General features: G+C 38.9%; 1 protein-coding gene across 1 annotated transcript in view; it reads right to left on the bottom strand.

The window, feature by feature from the left end:
* CBL (Cbl proto-oncogene) overlaps positions 1-24,093 on the bottom strand; it is a 102,394-nt gene that overhangs the window by 33,233 nt on the left and 45,068 nt on the right. Inside the window, exons 3-5 of the mRNA XM_004052272.5 lie at positions 3,080-3,226; positions 931-1,087; positions 3-124 (exon numbers count right to left, since the gene is read on the bottom strand). Of these exons, the coding sequence (XP_004052320.1) occupies positions 3-124; positions 931-1,087; positions 3,080-3,226 (426 nt within the window). The remainder of the gene's footprint in view (positions 1-2; positions 125-930; positions 1,088-3,079; positions 3,227-24,093) is intronic.

The raw sequence follows: 24,093 nt of genomic DNA, 5'->3' as shown, positions 1-24,093 counted from the left end.
ACCTGCCAGGTTTGTGAATGAATTTCTGGAGCCGAGCTTTCACTTCGTCATACGTCAAAAAAGCCATGTAGCCAGGATGAGTTACAGCGAGGCTGTTCCAATTCCTGAGCAAAGAGGACCAGGGCTAAAGAAACGAGATCAATCACAGACTTTTCAGGTCAGATGTACAACCAACTCAGAGGGCAATGAGAGAAAAAAAAAAAAAAAAACACCAACTCTCAATTCATTGCCAGAAATTTTTAATTATACCATCACTCAAAGAGAAGACACACGTGTTCAGGAGATTAAAAACTCTGAAAAGCTACGAAGAAAAGAATATATGCTTATAGGGAGAAACTTAACGATACAAAATGAAAATTCTAGAATTTGTAAAGCAGCTCTAATTAACAGTAGTGGGGTTGAACAACAATAAACTGAAAACCAGGATAGGGTCTATAGGTGCAACTAATAAGTTCCAAATAAATGTGTATGCAAATTGGCACAGACAACACCAGAGAAAGCATTATTTTTAGAGAAAAAGAAAGGAGTTGTTTTTGAAGCATCTAAACATCTCAATATTAACAGTCAATTTCAATAAAACAGGAGAAACAGTTGCAAACATACACAAATATCCAATATCAGAAAACTAATATATCCATATTCTGGCCATTCTACAAACATTAAAATGATACAAAAGAAGAATATTCAATAACAAGGAAAGATGTGAGAAGAAAGCAGTTGGTATAGCTGTCATTTTCACTATATATACATACACACACACATATATTTTTAATATGAGATAGTTTTAATCTTTTTTTTGGCATAGTTCCTAAAATGAATTAAAATACTTTCATACAGACAAAAACCCCAAATGTTATTTAAAAAAAAAAAAAAGCTTTCTCTTCAGCAAAGTAGCAGTAACCAGTTTAGTCAACTTTTTTAGTATCCTACCTGAAAGAGTCGGGTAAAGATGTCAAATTCAAAAACCGAAATATAATCATTGCAGGTCAGATCAATAGTGGATTTCAGAGCCATGGCCTCCAGCCCAGAACTGATGGGATGCACTTCATGTAAAGCCTGTCGAAAGCTCTTCCAAGGGACTATCGTCCTGGGGTGGGGGTGGAGAGGAGGCATAAAGTGAAATAACAGAGATAATTCCAGGCATCGCCATAATCAAGGAAAGGAAGGAGAGCCACATTAAGCTCTCAATACCAATTTCAATTCTCGTAATTCAAAATACAGGTCAACTTCTTTAAGGAAAGAAAGAAAGGGACCAGGAGCCACGGTGCATGCCTTTGGGAGGCCCAGCACTTTGAGAGGCCAAAGTGGGCAGATTGCTTGAGCCCAGACTGGGCAATATGGTGAAACTTTGTCTCTACAAAAACAAACAAACAAACAAAATTAGCCAGACTAATTAGTTCCAGCTACTCTGGAGGCTGAGGTGGGAAAATCACTTGAACTTTGGAGGCAGAGGTTGCAAGTGAGATCGTGCCACTGCACTACAGCCTGGGCAACTGAGTGAAACCTTGCTGCAAAAAAAGAAAAGAAAAATAAAAAATAATTTACAAATAAAGACCAGGTCTTGTAATGTCATCCAGGGTAGTAGTCTCAAACTTCTGGCCTCAAGAAATCCTCCTGCCTTGGCCACCTAAAGTGCTGGGACTACAGGAGTGAGCCACTGTGCCTGGCCAAAAATGAAGGCCTTTAAAGAGAAACTTGGGCCTAGCACAGTGGCTCACGCTTGTAATCCTAGTACTTTGAGAGGCCAGGGGGAAAGATTATTTGAGGCCAGGACCCCGAGACCAGCCTGGGTAACACAGCAAAATCCTGTCTCTGCAAATTAGCTGGGCCTGGCAGCACACACGTGTAGTCCCAGCTACTTGGGAGAACTGCTTGAATCCAAGAGTTTGAGGCTGCGATGAGCTATGATTGATTGTACCACTGCACACCAGACTAGGCAAGAGAGTGACATCCTGTCTCAAAAAAAAAAAAAATAATAATAACACGACGAAACCCAGGATATTTATATTTATACTTAAAAATACAAGCTTGACGCATAAATCAACCTATATAATATGTAGAGAGACAATACAGCAAAACGGAAAAGGTAAGCCACAGACTGGGAGAAGATATTTGTAATGTTAAGTAACTAACAAAGAACTAGTAACCTATAATAAGAGAAAGATAAACCACTCAATAAGAAAATGGGTAAATCAGAAATAGGAACAGGCAAGTAAGAATAAGAATCTTGACTGGTCATAAAGGTGAGAAGAAGCTCAATCTCCCTTCTCATCAGGGAATATAAAGCAAAATATTACACCAATTCACATCGCCAGCGTTAGCCAAATTGTGGGGCTACTGTAAAATATGAACTGGTACACCATTTTGGAAAGAAATTGGACAATACTTAGCAAAGCAAAAGATGTAAAACCCCAAGACTTAGCAATTCCACTCCTACGTATGTAAATAAAGACAATTTCTTGCATATGAAGACAACTTAGATATTGCTCACTGCTGATAGCAAATAATGTGAAATGTACATGTCCATTAAGAGCAGAATGGGGCTGGGCATAGTGGCTCACGCCTGTAATCCCAGCACTTTGGGATGCCGAAGCAGGTGGATCACGAGGTCAGAAGTCGAGACCATCCTGGCTGACATGGTGAAACCCTGTCTCTATTAAAAATGCAAAAAATTAGCCGGGCGTGGTGGCAGGCACCTATAGTCCCAGCGACTCAGGAGGCTGAGGCAGGAGAATGGCATGAACCCAGGAGGCAGAGCTTGCAGTAAGTGGAGATCGCACCACTGCACTCCAGCCTGGGCAGAGCAAGACTCCGTTCTCAAAAAAAAAAACCACAATGGATGGGGAGAGAAAGGGAAGAGTATTCAAAGAGCATGGGTTTCAATTTAACCTGCAAAACTATTTTTTAAAAACAATGAACAGAGCAAAAACTTAATATTTAACCAAAGCCAGGAAATACATACACATATATTACTTTTCTCAGAGTTCCCAAATTTTAAATATTTCATTAGTAAAAAAGTAAAGAAAAAACTCGTAAGCTTTAGTTTTTCATAGTTCAAATTCATTATTCTGAGACTTACTTTTCCCCAAAAGCTTTTCTCCAAAATTCCGCAGCATCTGCTTTAGTAATCCGAAATGTGTCTCCCTGAAAGAGTCCACTTGGAAAGATTCCTTTTAGTTCTGCCAGCATGTGGCTGAAGATGAGGGACAGTTTGGTTAGGTTTCGCCTACAAATGATCAGAATGCAATAATTAAACACATAAAATTATTTTTATTTTAAATGCACCAAATTCACCATACAAGATGTATAATTAACATGAATATTAAAATACATTTAGAAAGAACCTCTTCAAATATTCTTTCTGGCCAGTATTATTCAAGGATATAAAAAAGTAGAGAAGAGAAAAGAAATGCGCTGTTGAGGATGTTACATATTCAGTGATCTTGTTCTTTATTTAAAGAAGGGTTTTAGAAACTTTTTGCTGTAAGATCATATGAAAGATACAAATACAATGAAGAAATACTGTTGCATTCACTGCCTCCACTTGTATCTCCTCCATTCAAATAGATATTATGAAGTAAACAAGAGAAAAAATTTAGTCATATATCTTAAAGCTTTTAATCTTGAATTAATAAAGCTTAATAGCTAAGCATGAACATGGACAAATTTACTTTTTTAGGATGACCGGTAAGAGAATTCAACAAATAAGTGTAAGAACTTATGCACTGCTATAATCACTCTATCACAAAAGAAAAAATGTTAGGAAACCAATGTATTATTTCCTGCTTTGCAGGTGTATTTATCAAGTATATTTATCATCATATAACATATCTAAATAAAAGATAAATAAGTCTTAATAAAAAGAATTTTTAAGTATCCAGACCTAATAAATGCTTTCTTTCACTAAACCAGACCTTAAAGAGATAAATTTTACCCAAACTCCTCTTCCTTTACCAAAAATGAGATGCTAACATCCAAACCACACAAAAATTTCTACGTAAGTGCATATGCTACTGTTAACAATTACTTAATTTTGTTCTCACAACCTGTTTAATGGATATGGTTATAAAGATATCACACAGGCCGAGAGCAGTGTCTCACGCCTGTAATCCCAGCACTATAGGACGCCGAAGTGGGCGATCACTTGCAGTCAGGAGTTCAAGACCAGCCTGGCCAACGTGGCGAAACCCTGTCTCTACTAAAAAATATAAAAATTAGCTGAGCATGGTGGTGTGCGCCTGTAACCTCAGCTACTTGGGAGGGCTGAGGCAGGAGAATCCCTTGAACCCAGGAGGCAGAGGTTGCAGTGAGCTGAGTTTGTGTCACTGCACTCCAGCCTGGGCAACAGAGCGAAACTCCACCTCAAAAAAAAAAAAAAAAAAAAAAGATGTCACACAGTACCATTTAACATACCAGATGTAGTCTCTACTTTTCCATGTGTCCTTTGATCAGATTACCTTTGTTCTCTTTAATGCTATTGCCACAGAAACAGGATACAGATGATATAGATACTATTACACTAAACAAGCTACTGAATACGTGTCTATTTTCCTTTGACCCAATAATCTGTATTTATGTATTCAAAAGTTTATTCTTGTCATATAAATGTACTTTATTTATTTATTTATTTTGAGATGGAGTCTTGCTCTGTCGCCTGGGCTGGAGTGCAGTGGCGCGATCTTGGCTCACTGCAAGCTCCACCTCCCGGGTTCACGCCATTCTCCTGCCTCTGCCTCCCAAGTAGCTGGGACTACAGGCGCCCGCCACCATGCCCAGCTAATTTTTTTGTTATTTTTAGCAGAGATGGGGTTTCACCGTGTTAGCCAGGATGGTCTTGATCTCCTGACCTCGTGATCTGCCCACCTCGGCCTCCCAAAGTGCTGGGATTACAGGCATGAGCCACCGCGCCCGGCATAAATGTACTATAAAATTTCAAGTCAAATCGTGATCAATTACTGACTGCCTAACAATCCTCTATTAGGAACAGATTTTTCTTTTTTAATGCTATACTGGAAGGTCACCATCAGTGCTATCTTTGTCTTTCATGGATAAAATGCAGCACCAAATTATCCAAGTCTTTATATCCATGACTTGTTCAAAAAAATGCTACTGAAATCTTTTTTTCGCTGGGTGCGGTGGTTCACGCCTGTAATCCCAAAATTTTGGGAGGTTGAGGCGGATGGATCACTTGAGGTCAGGAGTTTGAGACTAGCCTGGCCATTTCTACTAAAAATACAAAAATTAGGCGGGCATGGTGATGCATGCCTTTAATCCCAGCTACTGAAGAGGCTGAGGCAGAGGTTGCAGTGAGCTGAGATTGCGCCACTGCACTCCAGCCTGGACGACAGAGTGAGACTCGGTCCAAAAAAAAAAAGCACTTATCCAATCTTTAAAGTCCATTAACTGTTTTTTTCCTAGCACCTTGAGATCCTTTGATTATTGTTTAATAGAATTTCTACCATGTACCAAAGAGAAAATAGACAAGATCAAGAATATATCACAAATGGAATATGAAATAGGTAACGTGAAAGAAACCCTACAAAGCACAAGTTAATCCCAATGTATTTACTTTCCAGTGTTCCGCAGGACCCTAGACTGCACAATCAGCAGCCTGAGGCTCAGACATCTACATCTACGTAACATTCTGTCAAGTAGTAGTCCCTAAACTAGATTATTGAGAACCTACTATGTGTGTGAAGAACTACGCTAAACAGTATAGCAGGATAATGAATGAGATAGAAAAAATATGTGTCACACTTCTGAGGTTATACCAGAGCTCTTTCTGAAGCAAACAGGTTTGAATTTTACTTCTTCCTGAACACGATCTTGCCTTGGGTTTTGCAGTGTTGTCTTCTCTTGGTTCTCCTACTTCCTTTTGTTCTTTCTTGGCTTTTCTCCCCCATCGTCTTAAGCGGTATTTCCCAAGAATCTGCTCTCTGCTATTTTCAGTTCTTTCTCCGTGTACTCTCTCCTGTTCCTTTGCAATCTCAGGGCTTTAAAAACTACTTAGCAAACAATGCCCAAATCTTAGGCCTTGGTAGTTTTTCCAACTATCTACTCTACCACATTTCCTCCACTCGAATGCTAGCACCTCAAAGCAACATGTTCAGAATTAAACTAATCTTTCTTAAAACTGCTCTTTCTTCATGTACTTTACTTCTGTATTTAATGACAACACCATCTTACTTCCCACAAGTTCAAAACCTGAAGAATCTTCTTAGCTTCTTTCATTTACCTTGTTCTCCATATCTGATTAGTCAATTTGTTGCCAATCTGTGGTCATTCCTACCTTCAATTTATGTGGTATTGGCCTAATGCAAACTCCTTGGTGATAATTAAAATTAAAATTAAAATTCCAGTCTTGGTCTTCAGTGTCTCTTTCTATGCAGATCCAATTCTTATGACATTTAACTGCCTTTTGAAGAAGGGAAAAAATAATCAATTTTCACAGCCAATGGGATAAAATCCAAACTCAGTTTGGATTTTAAGGCTTTCCATTGACCTGGATCTAACCTATCTTTCTAACTAACTTCTTAGTTCTTCACTAGTATGTTCTAGCCAAACCAAGTACTTCACCTTTTCTTACACCTGCCTCTCTTCTTTGTTTCTCGGCCTTTGCCTGTTTCTCTCGTCTGAAATAAGACCCAGTTTAAATGTCATTTCTTTAGGAGCCAGCTAGACATAATAAAATGCTCAACAACCCCAGTGTTTTCTCTGCAGTTCTCTTACATCATCTGAACCCATTTTGCACTATAGCTATTTGTGTACACAATGGCTAAATCTATTTCTGACTTGTATTTATATCCCTCTGGGCCAAGCGAACGGCAGAAATTTCTAATGATCAATATACCTTCAGAAAACATTTGAGTGCCTACTATGTGCTAGGCTCGGGGTGAATATGGCAATGAACAAAATAAAATTCTTGCTTTTATGACATGTACATTCCCACGAGAGTGTTATCAGATGGTAGGAGAAAAGTGCTGTGAGGAAGAATAACACAGAGTATGAGAAGCCATGCAGGATTGCTGTTTAGGGAGGGTAGTCTCAGAGACCTTATCGAGTGTTGCTTTTTAAGCTGAGTCTGAAGTGAATACAGGGAGTGGGTCTTGGAATAACTGGACCATGCTGGTTATCTTTGGCTCTTAAAATAATTTTCTACCGAAAATCTACCAGGTACCTAGCACTATGTTGGATCAAAGATAAAATATGCATACCAAAATAACAGGACACAGAAAGCATTTTTATTTTGTGAAGTAAGCCACACACACAAAAAGTTATTGACCACAAAGATGTAATGGCACCAGGTACCTAAGAGCAGTTCAAAGTGCTGACTGAAACAGTTACAGGAAATCAATTTAAGACATTTTCCTACTCAAGAATGCATCCCTCCAAAAAGCCTGCTTACATTTCTTAAAACCACCAGAGATATCCATTGTAAGCATCATACTTCTTAAAAGGAAATAATGAATTTACAAAAGTCCATGGGTCAGAGCATTTTGTAACCAATCTGAAGCTTATGGTTCAGTGTCTACAGTATATGGGGCAGAGTTTAATCAGCAGAATCTGTCTTAACATATAAAAAGAATGACGTATGATACAGACATTTGAGTTTACATGGTAAGCAATACTTGAAAAAATTCTGTCAGCAGTTACCTTAACTCACACAGTGAGTTCTAATGATTCTCCAAAGATCCACAAAGGAACACAACTGTTCAACTTTTTGTAAATACCCTGAAGACAGAACTTTCCTTCCTTCAGTTCCAGCAGTAGCGAGCAGTACTGGCTTTTCTCTAACCCAGTAACACAGTGCTGAGGAAGGAGGTCATTCGCCTTCCACTCTAACCTTCGCCTTCAGCTCTAACCATACAAATCTACGGAACTACAAATTCTACTCTACAGCTTCCATCTTCCTCTTCTCTTTTCCTCTCACAACTTCCTCATAATCAAATGCTGATTCTGTATGCAGTATCTTTTTTTTTTTTTTTTTTTTTTTTTTTAATTCAAGACTGGTGTCATTTCTTTTCTCTCTACCTCAGGGCCTACCTTCAAAGCCAACGTACCTTTGTGCCTCAGGCCCAAAGCAATGTTATGCATTTTCCTGTGTACAACTTCACATAATAAAGAACTAAGATTTACATATCACCAATACACAAGTATATTAAAAATTAAATGAGCAACTATAGCTATTGTTTTAGCTTCAAAAGTAAAAATATAAATACAACTTCATAGGAATCACAATCACCATCTTAAGCAAGACAGGAGTTGAAAAGTGGCCTTTATATGAATGATGAGGTAAACAGAAAAATCTCTGAAACTATTTTGACCAGTACAGTCACTACTATATAGAATACTGAAAAAGTTATCTTGTAACTCTTGCTCATAAGGTACTTTGAAGAGAAAGAGGAAACAGGAAACCAAATACAGTATGAGGAGATAAATTAACTCCTTCTATTAAAGATGCATTTATTACATTTAAGACAAGGAAACTGCAGCCTCGACCTCCCAGACTCAAGCGATCCTCTCACCTCAGCCTCCTGAATAGCTGGACCTACAGGCCACTATGCCTGGCTAATTTTTCTTTCTTTTTTTTTTTTTTTTTTTGAGATGGAGTCTCGCTCTGTCGCCCAGGCTGGTATGCAGTGTCACGTCTTGGCTCACTGCACCCTCTCTCCCGGGTTCAAGCAATTCTCCTGTCTCAGCCTCCCAAGTAGCTGGGACTACAGGCACACACCACCACGCCCGGTTAATTTGTATTTTTAGTAGAGACGGAGTTTCTCCATGTTGGTCAGGTTGGTCTCGAACTTCCAACCTTAGGTGATCCACCCGCCTGGACCTCCCAAAGTGTTGGGATTACAGGCATGAGCCACTGCGCCCGGCCTAATTTTTGTATTTTTAGTAGAGACAGGGTTTCACCATATTGGTCAGGCTGGTCTCGAACTCCTGATCTCAGGTGATCCACCCGCCTTGGCTTCCCAAAGTGCTGGGATTACAGGTGTGAGCTACCACGCCCAGCCACTTTTTCTATTTTGTGTGTGATGGGGGTCTCACTATATTGCCCAGGCTGGTCTCCAACTCCTGGGCTCCTCACACCTTAGCAGAAATAATTTTTTAACGTATATTTTCTGTCTGCAGATAATTTAAATGAATTTATGTCTTAGGGAATTTAAATGAACAGTTAACTGTATAAACCCTATACAGGGCCAGAAAAAGTAATCTACTAAACTAGTATTATCTATTCTAAAACAGAGATTTGCCAAATCTCAGACTATTAGAATTATTTTACTTGAATATTATTGTTGTGAAGAATTAACACAGAAATATCAAAAATCATCTCACCTACTTCAAAAGTCTCTTAAAAATGGTTTAAAGACTCAAAAAAGTTTATATGATATTTAAAAAGAGAAGGAAACAAAACTTTCATTTTAAAAACAGTAATTTAGGCTGGGCGCAGCAGCTCACACTTGTAATCCTAGCTCTTTGAGAGGCTGAAGCCGGCAGATTGCTTGAACTCAGGAGTTTGAGACCAGCCTGGGCAATATAGTGAGACCCCCCCATCTGTACAAAAAATACAAAAAAATTAGCCAGGTATGGTGGTGCACAGCTGTAGTCCCAGCTACTAGGGTTGCTGAGGTGGGATGATAGCTTGAACCTGGCAAGTGGAGGTTGCAGTGAGCAAAGATCGCACCATGGCACTCCAGCCTAGGCGACGAAGCAAGACTGTCTTAAAAAAATAATAATAATGAAAAACAAAGAAAAGTAATTTAGCTAATTGTAGACTGGTATATGGTGGTTATAAAATTCTTTCAACTCTTCTGTAGGACTGAAAAATTTCCTTATAGGTTGGGCATGGTGGCTTATGCCTGTAATCCCAGCACTTATGGGAGGCCAAGACAGGCAGATCACTTGAGCTCACAAGTTTGAGACCAGCCTGGGCAACATGGTGAAAGTCCGTCTCTACAAAAAATACAAAAATCAGCTGGGCATGGTGGCATGGACCTCTAGTCTCAGCTACTAGGGATGCTGAGGTGGGAGGATGGCTTGAACCCTGGAGGTGGAGGTACAGTCAGCAGAGATCATGCCGCTGCATTCCAGCCTGGGCAAACAGAGAGAGACCCTGTCGCAAAAAAAGAAAAAGAAAAAGAAAAGAAAAGAAAGAAAGATCATAATAAAAGACTGGAGGTCAGGCATAGGGACTCACACCTGTAATCCCAGCTCTTTGGGAGGCCAAGATGGGAGGATGGCTGAAGGCCAGGAGTTTCATACCAGCCTGGGCAACATAGCAAGACTGTCTCTAAAAACAAACCAAAAAATCCACTGAAGAAAACCCCCAATAATTTACAGGTAAGTGTATTTTAACAATATTTGTAAATCAAATGATCCTATTGTTCCCAAGAGGAAAATTCCAAGATGATTTAATACTTTTAATACAATGATTAACAAAAAAGCTGTAAAACATTATACAATACCATTACAGGGTTGCAAAATATTCCCAAAATAAGGTTACAATTTTTTGCCATTCAGTGATGGTATAGGCTTAAGACTCATATAGATGATGATAATTATACTGCTGAAGGGTAACATGATCACTGCTTTTAAGTATTTCATTTACTGGTACTATTTCAGTGATAACTGCTGCTTTTCCTATCAGATAAACTCCAGAAACCTTATATCCAAACACTAGTGTCATCTAAAGAATGCTGAGTGAGAACATACTGAGATGACATTTATAACTCAATAGCAGCATCCTCTGCTCACAGTAATCAGCTTTAAAAATAGATACAACGGAACTGCTTTCCACAAAGCCTCACAGGAAGTCAATGAAGTACTGTTTAACTCTTATCATCGACTTAAGCTGTTAAAAAACCAAACCAAACAAAACAAAACGAAAACCATCACCTACAAAAGGAGTTCTCAGCCAATACATCTAAAAATAGCAATGGCCCTTTTTACTAAACACATATTAAGTGTATTTGATACTAGATACTCATGGTCCTGCTTTTGAAATTCCCAAGTTACACAGTAACAGATTCCTACTAATCATCCAGAGCATTTCAAGCTAACTGTTTCACTGAATTCTAAAGCTAAAGGGGACACATCTAACTCACCAAGTAAATGGGAAGGCAGCAACCCACATGAGCGCCTCCAACACTCCCCTCATATTTCTATCAAATTAATCCTAAAACAGACTCAATCTCCTTACTCCCCCTACATGAAAATCTTTAACGACTTCTCAATTACCACTTAAAAAGTTCAAACTGCTGACCTGATACATGAAAGCACTCACAATGTAGTCCTAATTCACCTTTCTAAACAATACCAGTCAATGTTCCACCAAACACTCTACGCTTTCCAGGCTCTGTGCCTGTCGTATTGGTACTGCATCAACAATATATGCTTCTCTCCATCTCTAGCAGTTAACACTAAGAGTTTACTAGGGATTAGATGCTTTACTAAGCTAAATAAAGTGCATTTAATTCTCATAATGCTTTGAAATAGGAATTACTAACCGTATCTTACAAATGAGAAACAAAGACTTAGTGACATTAAATAATTTGCCCAAGGTCACAAAGCTAGTAAGGGGCAGCGTAGGTCCACGAAATTCAAGAGCCAGGGCTCTTTGGTTATGACACATTTCCTTTCCAGTGACTATGGTTACTAAATCCTGCCCATTCTTCAAAGTTCTCAAACACTGCCTCCTTGGGGAGGACTCTCCAGTCTATATTTAACGTCTACTCTCAGCTTCTGAACCCCCTACAGCAACTTGCTCATAGTTTTTCACAGGTTCCATCACGTTCTGCTTCATATTAATTGTCTTATTCCCCAATCTGGAAGACAACTCCTTAAGGGCAGAGGCAGGGAAAGTATCTCTTACACACTTTATCCCCTGCAACCCTGGTCACACTGGGCACATAACAGGCATTCAATACATTTGTAGAACTGAACTGGAAAATATTACCTACTTTTGACAAATTTTTAATTTTAGAATAATTCTACATCTACAGAAAAGTTATAAAGACCATGCAGGGAGTTCCCATAAAACCCAAATCCAGTTTCAGTTTACCCTAATGTTACCATCTTATATTACTGTGGGACATTCTTCAAAACTAAGAAACCAACATCAGTATGGTCGTACTAACTGAATCCCAGGCTATATATCCAGGCTTCACCAGTTTTTTCCACTAATGTTTTTATCTATTCCAGGATCCAATCAAGGATACCACTTTACATTTACTCATCCTATCTCCTTAGTTTCCTCTGGTCTGTAATCATTTCTTAGTCTTTCCTTGTTTTTCATGACAGTTCTGAGCGCTGTTCAAGTATTTTAAAGGATGTCTCTCAGTGTGTCTGTCTGTTTTTCTGATATTTTGACTGGAGTTACGAGTTTATGGAAAGAATGACAGAGGTGAAGTGCCCTTCTCAACACATCAAGTCATAATATCTACATGGTATCACTGAAAATGTTCAACTCGATCACTTAGTGTTTGCATGCCATGATTCTGCAGGTGAAGCTATTAGTGAAAAATATTTACTTCTCCACACCTTCTTATATCTTTTTTAAAAAAATCACTTATACAAGAGTCAATAATATTTTTAAATGACTGTAATACATTCTCATTAAAGCACAAATATTTTACATTAGTATCTTTAGTTTTCAGTGTGGTTAGAAAAAAACAAAAATAGTTCAAAACAATCATTGTGAACATTTAGCAAGTGTTCACTAGCTATATTATTACTTCATGGCCCTGTTTAATCAGATTTCTCTGTATTTCAAAATAACTTTTGAGTTCACTTAACCCGAGCTCTGAAAGACAACTTTAATAAGTAGAATTACATGCACTGGAGCATTTGCCCACAATTGAAAGCATATTAACCCTCAGTACTGGTTACTACTTCTCTACACCAGTTCCTTAAAGACATATACAAACATATCAGTAAGATAATGCTGAAATCTTCAAAACTTCTCATACCCTCTCCTTCAACAAATGACAACCACCACCAAGCACCTTTTAGAAAGCTAATGCAATCAACTTAAAATATACAGATACAAATTATACTGAGACAGCACTAATAGAATCTAATCAAATATGTAGAAAGTCTATATCTAGTTACCATTAATTATTTAACTCCTGAGTATGTAACTTGGACATCGATTTCCATTTAAACATAGCATTTCCCTGAACAAATAAACAGAGTAGCTAATACTAAGCTTTGCAAAACTTGAGAAAGAACATGGAATGTTCTCTGTCTGAATATAAGACTATTAAAAGGGACAAAAACTAGAGAAATCTTCAATAAATGTTCCATGGAAAAGAATCTAGAGGCCAGGCGCGGTGGCTCACGCCTGTAATCCTAGCACTTTGGGAGGCCAAGGCAGACGGCTCACCTGAGGTCAGGAGTTCGAGACCAGCCTGGCCAACATGGCAAAACCCCATCTCTACTAAAAATACAAAAAATTAGCCAGGCGTGGTGGCGCACACCTGTAATCCCAGCTACTCGGATAGCTGAGGCATCAGAATCACTTGAACCTGGGAAGCAGAGGTTGTAGTGTCCAGCCTGGAGACTTTGCCTCCATTAAAAAAAAAAAAAAAAAAAAAAAAGTAGAGATTTAACTGCCAAAGTGAAAGAAAATACAAATGCAGTGCAGTGGGGAGTCATTAAGGATCTGGGACTGGGGAGTGATATCTGATCATTTTAAGACCGAAAATGACAGCAATGTAGAAGGTGAATGAAAGAAGAAACTGCGAAAGCAGAGAGATCAATCAGCATAGTAGTGCAGTAGAAAAGTAATGGGAGCCTGAGATAGAAAAGTAACAGGGGCAGTAAAATAAAGACAGATTTAAGAGAGACTGCAGCAGTAAAATCAAGAGTATGATTGAGTAAGAGAGGAGATAAACCTAGGGTATTACCAATAATATATTGGTAATAATGTAAAAGCTAATGTTTTTTAAGGGCTTACTAAGTACCAGGCACTTTACGTATTTTGTTATTTAACTAATTCTCACTTACAATCCCATCAGATTCCAATATTATCCCCATTTTACAGATGAGACAATTTAGGCATAAAGAAGCTGAGCCGACCAGCCTGGTCAACATGGTAAAACCCCATCTCTACTAAAAATACAAAAATTAGCCAGTCGTGATGGCACGTGCCTGTAGTCGCAGCTACTCGGGAGGCTGAGGCAGGAGAATTGATTGAACCTAGGAGGTGGAGGTTGCAGTGAGCCGAGATTGCACCACTAAATCCAGTCTGAACGACAGAGTGACACTCCATCTCAAAAAAAAAGAAAAGAAAAGAAAAAGAAAAAAAAAAAAAAAAGAAGCTAAGCCAATAATCAATCCATGCTCATCATCACTACTCACTACATTATACAGTACTAACTCAGTAACGGGACATGAAAGAGGAAGTTGGTTTGCTGATGAAGAGGATACATTCAGTGTTCAGGTATTTTGAGTGTGGGAAGATACTAACATGAGTATAACTAGCAGGTAGCTTGGGAAAACAGATTTGTGAATAATCTCTGTAAGATTGTTGGCATCTCTGGGAATGGAACAGTCCATTTGCTAGTTCCCTTGTACAAGATAATCAAGCTGAAACTGAGTTTCCCCCTTTGAGAAGAATGTGGAGGTAAGTGAGATAGAATCGGAAGGATACAAAAGAACAATATTACAGGTTTCTTCTATAAAAGGCAGAATAAATCCATGTGACAGGTATTTGGAAATACAATCCATGTCCCAAATGAGCTATATTTATAAGAAAACGATGCCAATTTTTTAGTTGTTCTCACCTAAGGCAGAAACTAATGCCATCTCTTTGAGACCCAATCTTTGTTTCTCAGTATCTTTTATATAGGCTTGATGAAAACACATTTAGTATCTTAGCACCTCAAAAATTCTCAATTTTGGGGAGTTCTAACACCCATCCAGTGGTATCTATCATAATTCTCCCACCAGAAATATTTATATTTATATGGAACTTGAACATTAGAGCCCCTATGCAAAAGTAAATAGTATTTACTGTGTTTACTAAATTCACACAAATTTAGTAAATACTGTTTACTTTTGCATAGTGGCTCTAATATATAAGTAAATACACAAAATTTCAGTATTGTCAAATAAGCAGAGGTATATTCAATAAATGGGGAAAAACATAAGAATAAACAATACATGGGAGAAAAAAATCACAAATGTATCTTAAGCAGAATACAAGAAACTTAAAGCCACATAAGACTACCAACTTACCCAGGCACACCAATTAGGCAAGAGAAAGAAAGGGCACCCAAATTGGAAGAGGAAGTCAAGCTATCTCTGTTTTGCCAATAATATCATCACATACCTAAAAAAACCCTGAAGACTCCTCCAAAAGACAACTAATTTGATAAGTGAATTCAGTTAAGTCTCAGGTTACGAAATCAACGTATACAAGTCAGCAGCACTGCTACACATCAACAATGACCAACCTGAGAATCAAATCAAGAACTCAATCCCTTTTACAATAGCTGAAAGAAAACAACACATAAAAACCTAGGAATATATTTAACCAAGGAGATGAAAGATCTCTACAAGGAGAATGACAAAACACTGCTGAAAGAAATCACAGAATACACAAACAAATGGAAACACATCTCGTGCTCAGGGACTGGAAGAATCAGTACCGTGAAAATGACCATACTGCCCAAAGCAATCGATAGATTCAATGCAATTCTTAACAAAATACCCACATCATTTTTTAAAGAATTAAAAGCAACAATCCTAAAATTCATACGGAACCAAAAAAGAGCCTGAAAAGCCAAAGTAATCCTAAACAGAAATAACAAATCTAAAGGCATGACATTACCCAACATCAAATTATACCATTAAGGCTATAGTAACCAAAACAGTATGGTACAGGTATAAAGAAAGATACATAGATCAATTGAATGGTTTGGATCTGTCCCCACCTAAATCTCATGTTGAAATGTAATCCCCAGTGCGGGAGATGACTGGTGGGAGGTGACTGGATCATGAGGGCAGAGTTCTCATGAATGGTTTAGCACTATCCCCCCTTGGTACTATAACAGTGATAGAGTTCTCAGGAGATCTGGTCCTTTGAAAATGTGTAGCACCTCCTCCCTCATTCTTCCTCCTGCTCGGGCCATGGTGCCTGCTCTGCCTTCACCTTCCACGATGACTGTCAGTTTCCTGAGGCGTCCCCAGAAGCAGAAGCCACAATGCTTCCTGTACTGCCTGTAGAACCATGAGCCACTTAAATCTCTTTCTTTATAAATTACAGTCTCAAGTCTTTTTGTTTTTTGTTTTGTTTTGTTTTTTTGAGATGTAGTCTCACTTGTCGCCCAGGCTGGAGTGCAATGGTGCAATCTCGGCTCACTGCAACCTCCGCCTCCCAGGTTCAAGCGATTCTCCTGCCTCAGCCTCCCGAGTAGCTGGGATTACAAGCGTGCACAACCACACCTGGCTAATTTTTCATATTTTTGGTAGAGAGGGGGTTTCACCATTTTGGCCAGGGTGGTCTCGAACTCCTGACCTCAAGTGACCCGCCTGCCTCAGCCTCCAAAAGTGCTGAGATTACAGGCATGAGCCACAGCACCCAGCCACAAGTATTTTTTTATGGCAGTTCAAGAATGGACTAATACACCAACAGAACAGAATAGAGAAACCAGAAATAAAGCCAAATACTTAAAGCCAACTGATCTTTGACAAAGCATACAAAAACATGAATTAGGGAAAGGACACACCCTATTTAATAAATGGTGCTGGGAAAACTGCATAGCCACATGTAGAAGAATGAAAATGAATCCCTATCTTTCACCACATAGAAAAATCAACTCAAGATGTATTAAAGACTTAAATCTAAGACCTGAAACCACAAAAATTCTAGAAGAAAACCTAGGAAAAACTCTTCTGGACATTGACCTAGGCAAAGAATTTATAACTAAAACCCCAAAAGCAAATGCAACAAAAACAAAAATAAATGGAACCCACAGAATGGGAGAAAATACATGCAAGCAATGCATCCAACAAAGGTCTAATATCCAGAATTTATGAGGAACTCAAATCAGCAAGGAAAACAACAACAACAAATAATCCCATCAAAAAGTGGGCAAATAACATAAATAGACATTTGTCTAAAGAAGATATATAAGTGGCCACAAACAAATGAAAAAATAATCAACGTCACTAATCATCAGGGAAATACAAATTAAAACCACAATGAGATACCACCTTACCCCAGCCAGAGTGGCCATTATTTAAAAAATCAAAAGAATAATAGATGCTGATGTGTACATAGTGAAAGGGAATGCTTCATTTAGTTATTTGTTCATTTGAATAGGGAATGCTTATACACTGCTGGTGGTGAAGTAAATTAGCACAACCTCTGTGGAAAATAGTATGAAGATTTCTCAAAGAACTAAATGTAGGTCTGCCAATTCAATCCAGCAAGCCCACCACTGGGTATCTACCTAAAGGAAAATAAGTCATTATATGAAAGGGACCTGCACGTATATGTTAATCACAGCACAATGCACAACTGTAAGATATGGAACCAACCTAAGTGCCTGCCAACCAATGAGTGGATAAAGAAAATGTGATACATTAATATATACACCATGGAATACTGCTCAGCCATAGAAAAAAAATGAAATAATGTCTTTTCCAGAAACTTGGACGGAGCTGGAGGCCATTATTCTAAGTGAAGTAACTCAGGAATGGAAAACAAAATATCACAGGTTCTCATTTATTAGTAGGAGCTAAGCTCTGGGTACATAAAGGCATACAGATTGGTATAATGGACTTTAGAGACTCAGAAGCGGGGAGGTGGGAGGGCAGCGAGAGATAAAAAAAAAAAAAAAAAAACTACATACCGGGTACAATGTACACTACTCGGGTAATGGGTGCACCAAAATCTCAGACTTCACTATATAATTCATTCATATAATCAAAACCCACCTGTATCCCTAAAGTTACTGAAATTTTTAAAAAGAAAAATCTAAAAAAAAGAGCATCAACTTAAATCTATCATGATAAATCAGTAAAAATCTTCAAAATGTACAAATATGGTCAGGCATGGTGGCTCACACCTATAATCCCAGCACTCTGGGAGTCCAAGGTGGGTGGATCACCTGAGGTCAGGAGTTCAAGACTAGCCTGGCCAACATGATGAAACTCTATCTCTACTGAGAAAAACAAAAATTAGCTGGGCGTAGCGGCGGATGCCTGTAATCCCAGCTACTCGGGAGGCTGGGATTACTCCCAGGAGGCGGAGGTTGCAGTGAGTCGAGATCGCACCACTGCACTCCAACCCGGGCGACAGAGCGAGACTCCATCTTAAAAAAAAAAAAAAAAAAAAAAAGAATGTACAAATACTATCAAGTAGAATGGAGGCTTAACATATAGACGTTACTGCAACAACAAAATGCAATGGATTCTATTTCAATAACGTTCATTAATTTATTCACTCCATAAATACTGAGTGCCTACTAGATGGCAGGCATTATTTTTAAATGTATCGGCCAGGTGCAGTGGCTCATGCCTGTAATCCCAGCACTGTACGAGGCCAAGGCAGGAGGACTGCTTGAGACCAGGAGTTCAAGACCAGCCTGGGCAACACAGTAAAAGCCTGTCTCTACTATTTTTTTTTTTGAAGTATAAATTAAGGGGAAATGGGCCATTTTAAACCCTGAATAAAACAATAACCATTAAATAGAATAGGTATCAAAATCCATTCTCCATCATTCATATATAGACATACATTCATTTGTGCATAAGTACAAACATTAAGCTGTGAATATATTATAGAATTTTGCTAAATGTACCCTGCAAAAGCAAACTCTTTTACAAACTGTTCACAAATACAGGAAGATAAATAACTCATTTTGATTACTTCCGTAATGAGACAAAGACCATGAAAAAATTTATATGTACTAGCTTGACTTACCAATACAGATGGAAAAAGTCCTAAATGATTACTAGAATCCAGAGAAATAGTAAAATATGTATTTTTATATAATTATAAATATATAATTACAGACTAGAATTTATGCAAGGATGGTTTAACTTTGCAAATTTATGAACAATTCACTGCAATAACATAATACAGGGAAAAAACATATAATCATCTCACAGTGCCAACAGCTTTTTATCTCCATCTTAGTCGAGTTGTTACCTTAGTCCAAGCCATCATGATCTCACCTGGATTACCAAATTTGGCCAACTGATCTTTTTGTTCTTTCTGGATTGCTTAGCAAAGAGCTAATGAGGATCTGGGGCTCCTGGCTCCTCCCTCCCTCTGGCCAGGAGTTTCTCCAAAGCACCTTCCCAAAGCCCCACACAGTTTCTAGGTACCAGGGCACTAGTTGTCAGCAACTCCTGTAAAGTCAGTACCCAAACTTACGCTTTTTAACCTCACTTATCACGCTCAATCCCATAAAGAAGGTTAGGGGAAGGCAGGCAGAATTCTTTCATGGAGCCCAGTCTCATGGTACATCCACCTATGCCCCAATCCAAGCACGCCACTCCACAGGACACCAAGAGAATAGAAGAACTGTGTACCTGCTCCTACTTCTACCCATGAATTCCAGTCTAAATGATGTCACTGATGCTCACCATGAATCTACTGAGAACAAGTTCTCAAAAAATACTCGCAGCCAGACACGGTGGCTCACACCTGTAATCCCAGCACTTTGGGAGGCTGAGGCAGGAGGATCACCTGAGGTCAGGAGTTTCAGACCAGCCTGGCCAACATGGCAAAACCCCGTCTCTACTAAAAACACAAAAATTAGCTGGGCGTGGTGGTGCACACCTGTAATCCCAGCTACTCAGGAGTCTGAGGCAGGAGAATTGCTTGAACCTGGGAGGCGGAGGCTGCCGTGAGCCAAGATGGCACCACTGCATTCCAGCCTGGGCGACAGGACGAGACTCCGTCTCAAAAAAAAAAAAGATAGGCCGGGCGCGGTGGCTCACACCTGTAATCCCAGCACTTTGGGAGGCCGAGGCGGGCGGATCACAAGGTCAAGAGATCAAGACCATCCTGGCCAACATGATGAAACCCCGTCTCTATTAAAAGTACAAAAATTAGCTGGGCATAGTGGTGCACGCCTGTAATCCCAGCTACTTGGGAGGCTGAGGCAGGAGAATCGCTTGAACCCGGGAGGCAGAGGTTGCAGTGAGCCGGGATTGTGCCACTGCACTCCAGCCTGGCGACAGGGCGGGACTCCATCTCAAAAAAAAAAAAAAAAAAAAAAAAAGATAAAAAAAGATTATAATACCACATTTTTACTGCACCTTTTCTATGTTTACATGTTAAAATACATACTTACCATTGTGTTACAACTGTCTACAGTACTCAGTACAGTAACATGCTGTACAGGTTGGTAGCCTATGAGCAATAAGCTCTACCGTATAGTCTAGGTGTGTGGGAGGCTGTATCATCTAGGTTTCTGTAAGTACACTCTATGACGTTCACACAACAACTAAATCAGGCAGCAATACATTTCTCAGAATGCATCCTGTCGTTAGCAATACATGGTTGCACTTACATAAAAGAAAATTTCAATGGCCTTTAAATTGTGACATTTCTGTTTTAAATATTGTGGTGAAATATACTTACGAAAATTTACTACTTTAAGCATTTTTAAGTATATAATTCAGTGAACATGACTTTTCTTTTTTATAGAGACGAGGTCTTGCTATTACACAGGCTAGTCTCAAACTCCTGGCCTCAAGTGATCCTCTTGCCTCGATCTCCAAAAGTGCTAGAATTACAGGTGTGAGGCACCAAGACCAGCTGACTTTTGATAACACTTTCCCCTTTCTATAATTTTTCATCAATCAGTGTATGTCCTTTTTATTTTTATTTTTTGAGTCAAGGTCTCACTCTGTTGACTGGGTTGTACTCAAACTCCTGGCCTCAAGTGATCTCGCCTCAGTCTCCAAAAGTGCTGGGATTACTTACAAATGTGAGCCAACAAGACTGGCTGATGATATTTTTGTTTTTGTTTTTGTTTTTAGATGGGGTCTCACTGTGTTGCCCAGGCTAGACTCCAGTGGCATGATCACAGCTCACTGCAGCCTAAACCTCCCACACTCAAGCATCTTCCCAAATCAGCCTCCAGAATAGCTTAGACCACAGGTATGCGCCACCACACCCAGATAATTTTATTATTATTATTATTATTATTAAGACAGAGTTTAACTCCTATTGCCCAGGCTGGAGTGCAATGGTACGATCTTGGTTCACTGCAACTTCCACCTCCCAGGTTCAAGCAATTCTCCTGCCTCAGCCTCCCGAGTAGGTGAGATTACAGGCATGCACCACCACATCCAGCTAATTTTGTATTTTTAGTAGAGACGGGGTTTCACCATGTTGGCCAGGCTGGTCTTGAACTCCTGACCTCAGGTGATCCACCTGTCTCGGCCTCCCAAAGTGCTGGGGTTACAGGCGTGAGCCACCACACCCGGCCTTTTTTATTATTAGTAGCAATGAAGTCTTGCTATGTTGCCCTGGCTGGTCTCAAACTCCTGGGCTCAGACAATCCTCCAGCCTTGGCCTCCCAATGTGCTGGGATTACAGGTGTGAGCCACATCGTCCAGCCTGGGTGACTTTTATTAACACTTTCTCTTTTACATAATTTTTCATCAATGACTTTTTTTTTTTTTTTTTTTTGAGATGAGGTCTTGCTATATTGAGCAGGCTGGATTGAACTTCTGGGCTCAAGTGATCCTCCCATCTCAGCCTCCTGAATAGCTGGGACTACAGGCATATGCCACCGTGCATGGCTCTAATTTTCTTTTAATCAAATACCATGTCCTGTTTTCTGTGAACCAGGCATTATTCTAAGTACTTTGTAACAATCTTATGAGAATACTTAAATTTTTTTTCAAATGACAAATAATTGTCTATATTCATGGGGTACAATGTGATGTTTTGATACATGTTTATACTTTGAAATGATTAAACTATGAGAACACTTAAAATGAGAAATCTGAGTTTTTAAAAGTAACTTGTTTCCAGCTCCATGATATGTGCACGTAACCTTATTCTACACTGCCTTCATCTCACTGCTAAACACTTTGTATCTACTGACATGTAAGTGTGCCATCTGGTAAAATGACTAAGAAACTATGCTACCAACAATATGTTAATCATTTAGGATCTGCAAGGAAGATAATTTATAAAACCTCAACCTAGTGATTTTATTTTTTTTTTTATCTTTTTTTTTTTTTTCTTGAGATGGAGTTTCACTTTTACTGCCCAGGCTGGAGTGCAATGGCATGACCTCGGCTGACTGCAACCTCCACCTCTTGTGTTAAAGCAATTCTCCTGCCTCAGCCTCCCAAGTAGCTGAGATTACAGGCGCCCACCACCACGCCCAGCTAAGTTTTTTTTTGTTGTTTTTTTGGTTTTTTTTGTATTTTTGGTAGAGATGGGGTTTCACCATGTTGGCCAGGCTGGTCTCGAACTCCTGACCTCAGGTGATCCACCCGCCTCGGCCTCCCAAAGTGCTGGGATTATAGGCGTGAGCCACCGCGCCTGGCCTCAATCTAGTGATTTTAAGAGTATCTAATATTTAGTCATATATAGGCCTAAAAAGCCCTGCACAATGGTTGATGTCAATAGCACTTAGATTGCTATTTAACAGAAAGCACAATGGAAGATTTTCTTTCCCTAAGTGGCTTTTTAATCATACTCAATGAAGTAAAAGAACAGGAGGAAAGGAATCACTATTATCTGGTTCAACTTTAGAAAGAAAATATTCAACTGATTATTTTAAATGTTAAATACCCTGAAAAAAATACCATAAATATAAGGAAACAAGAAACACTAAATCTAAATACTTAACTTGGATTTCAACCACCTAGATATATTAGACACTAGACTGGATGAGTGTTCTGCATGTAAATGGAGTAGGGGGAGGGTTTACGGAAAGAGAGAAAAGAAAAATGTTAACAAAAGGTTTTTTTTTTTCTTCCGTTTCTGTAACAAATTTAACACATAGGATTTAAGCTTTCTGAAGAAAATGTATTATTAAATTCAAATCACAACAAATAAGAGTAAAAAAAACTAAGCTGCCAGGATTGAAGTTTACAATGCTGCTAACATTTTCACACTACTAGGTATCTCTAGCAGGCATTTGCTGGCTTTGTATACTAAAGCCTGGCAGGAAAGACGTTCTTGTAGCCAGTTTTGGGGCTTGTTCTTTAAGATGTCCTAATTTAAATGCAGTTGTAGACTTCACAAGTATTATGGTTTTAGAGCAAGTCTTGGTTGGCAATATTAGAGTAAAGTGATTGGAAAAAGCTTCTGCACTTTCTACTTGACATTCACAGCCTACTTCTCTATAATACCCTAGTTTTACAAAAGTTATCACTGATTCTTGGGGGTGGGTGCAGGAGGGTTTCTTTGTAATTCCTCCCTCTGCATCATCTAGCCTATGTTCCATTAGAAATTTCAGGAGTGAAATTCTCTTGTTATGTGAACATATAATCCTGCTGTAAATCACACTACTGAATATTTTTGTGTCCAAAAGGCATGGTTATTAGGTTATTAAGACGTGTAACTTCTCTTAAATTTATGTAGTTTACTACTTTATATGATGTTTGAAGCATGGCCTCCAAAGAATCACTTCTGTAATATGAAATGAAACAGTCACCATTCCTTTACATTCAAACAAAACAGAACTGCTCATTAACATTTTGGAAACCTTGGGTAAAGGCAGACTTATCTCGTCTTTTTTTTGGGTTGAACCATTGTGTGTTTCTAAGGAAGAGAGGCTGGTAAACGTATGTTAATCTAACTCTCTGAGCCTCGGTGTCCACAACTCTAAAGAGAAAAATACTGTCCTTACATAAAGGCAAAGGCCAGGTTATTTAGCTCCACAATGAATACAGAATACCTGACACAGAGAAAGTGCTCAACTAACGTGTATAGTGAGGTAGGGAGTAAGGGAAGAAGGATAGGTTGAGTTTTGAATATATCAGGCACACAGCAAGCACATGATAAATATTAAATTGCACCAGAATTTGGAAGTACCCCAAATTAAATTTTAGACTGGGACAACTTCTTTCATCCAAAATGGAACTACAAGGACTGGATTT

The sequence above is a fragment of the Gorilla gorilla genome, chromosome 9 (assembly GCF_029281585.2).
Source record: "Gorilla gorilla gorilla isolate KB3781 chromosome 9, NHGRI_mGorGor1-v2.1_pri, whole genome shotgun sequence".
Classification (NCBI taxonomy): domain Eukaryota; kingdom Metazoa; phylum Chordata; class Mammalia; order Primates; family Hominidae; genus Gorilla; species Gorilla gorilla.
This window is presented reverse-complemented; position numbering and strand designations above follow the sequence as displayed.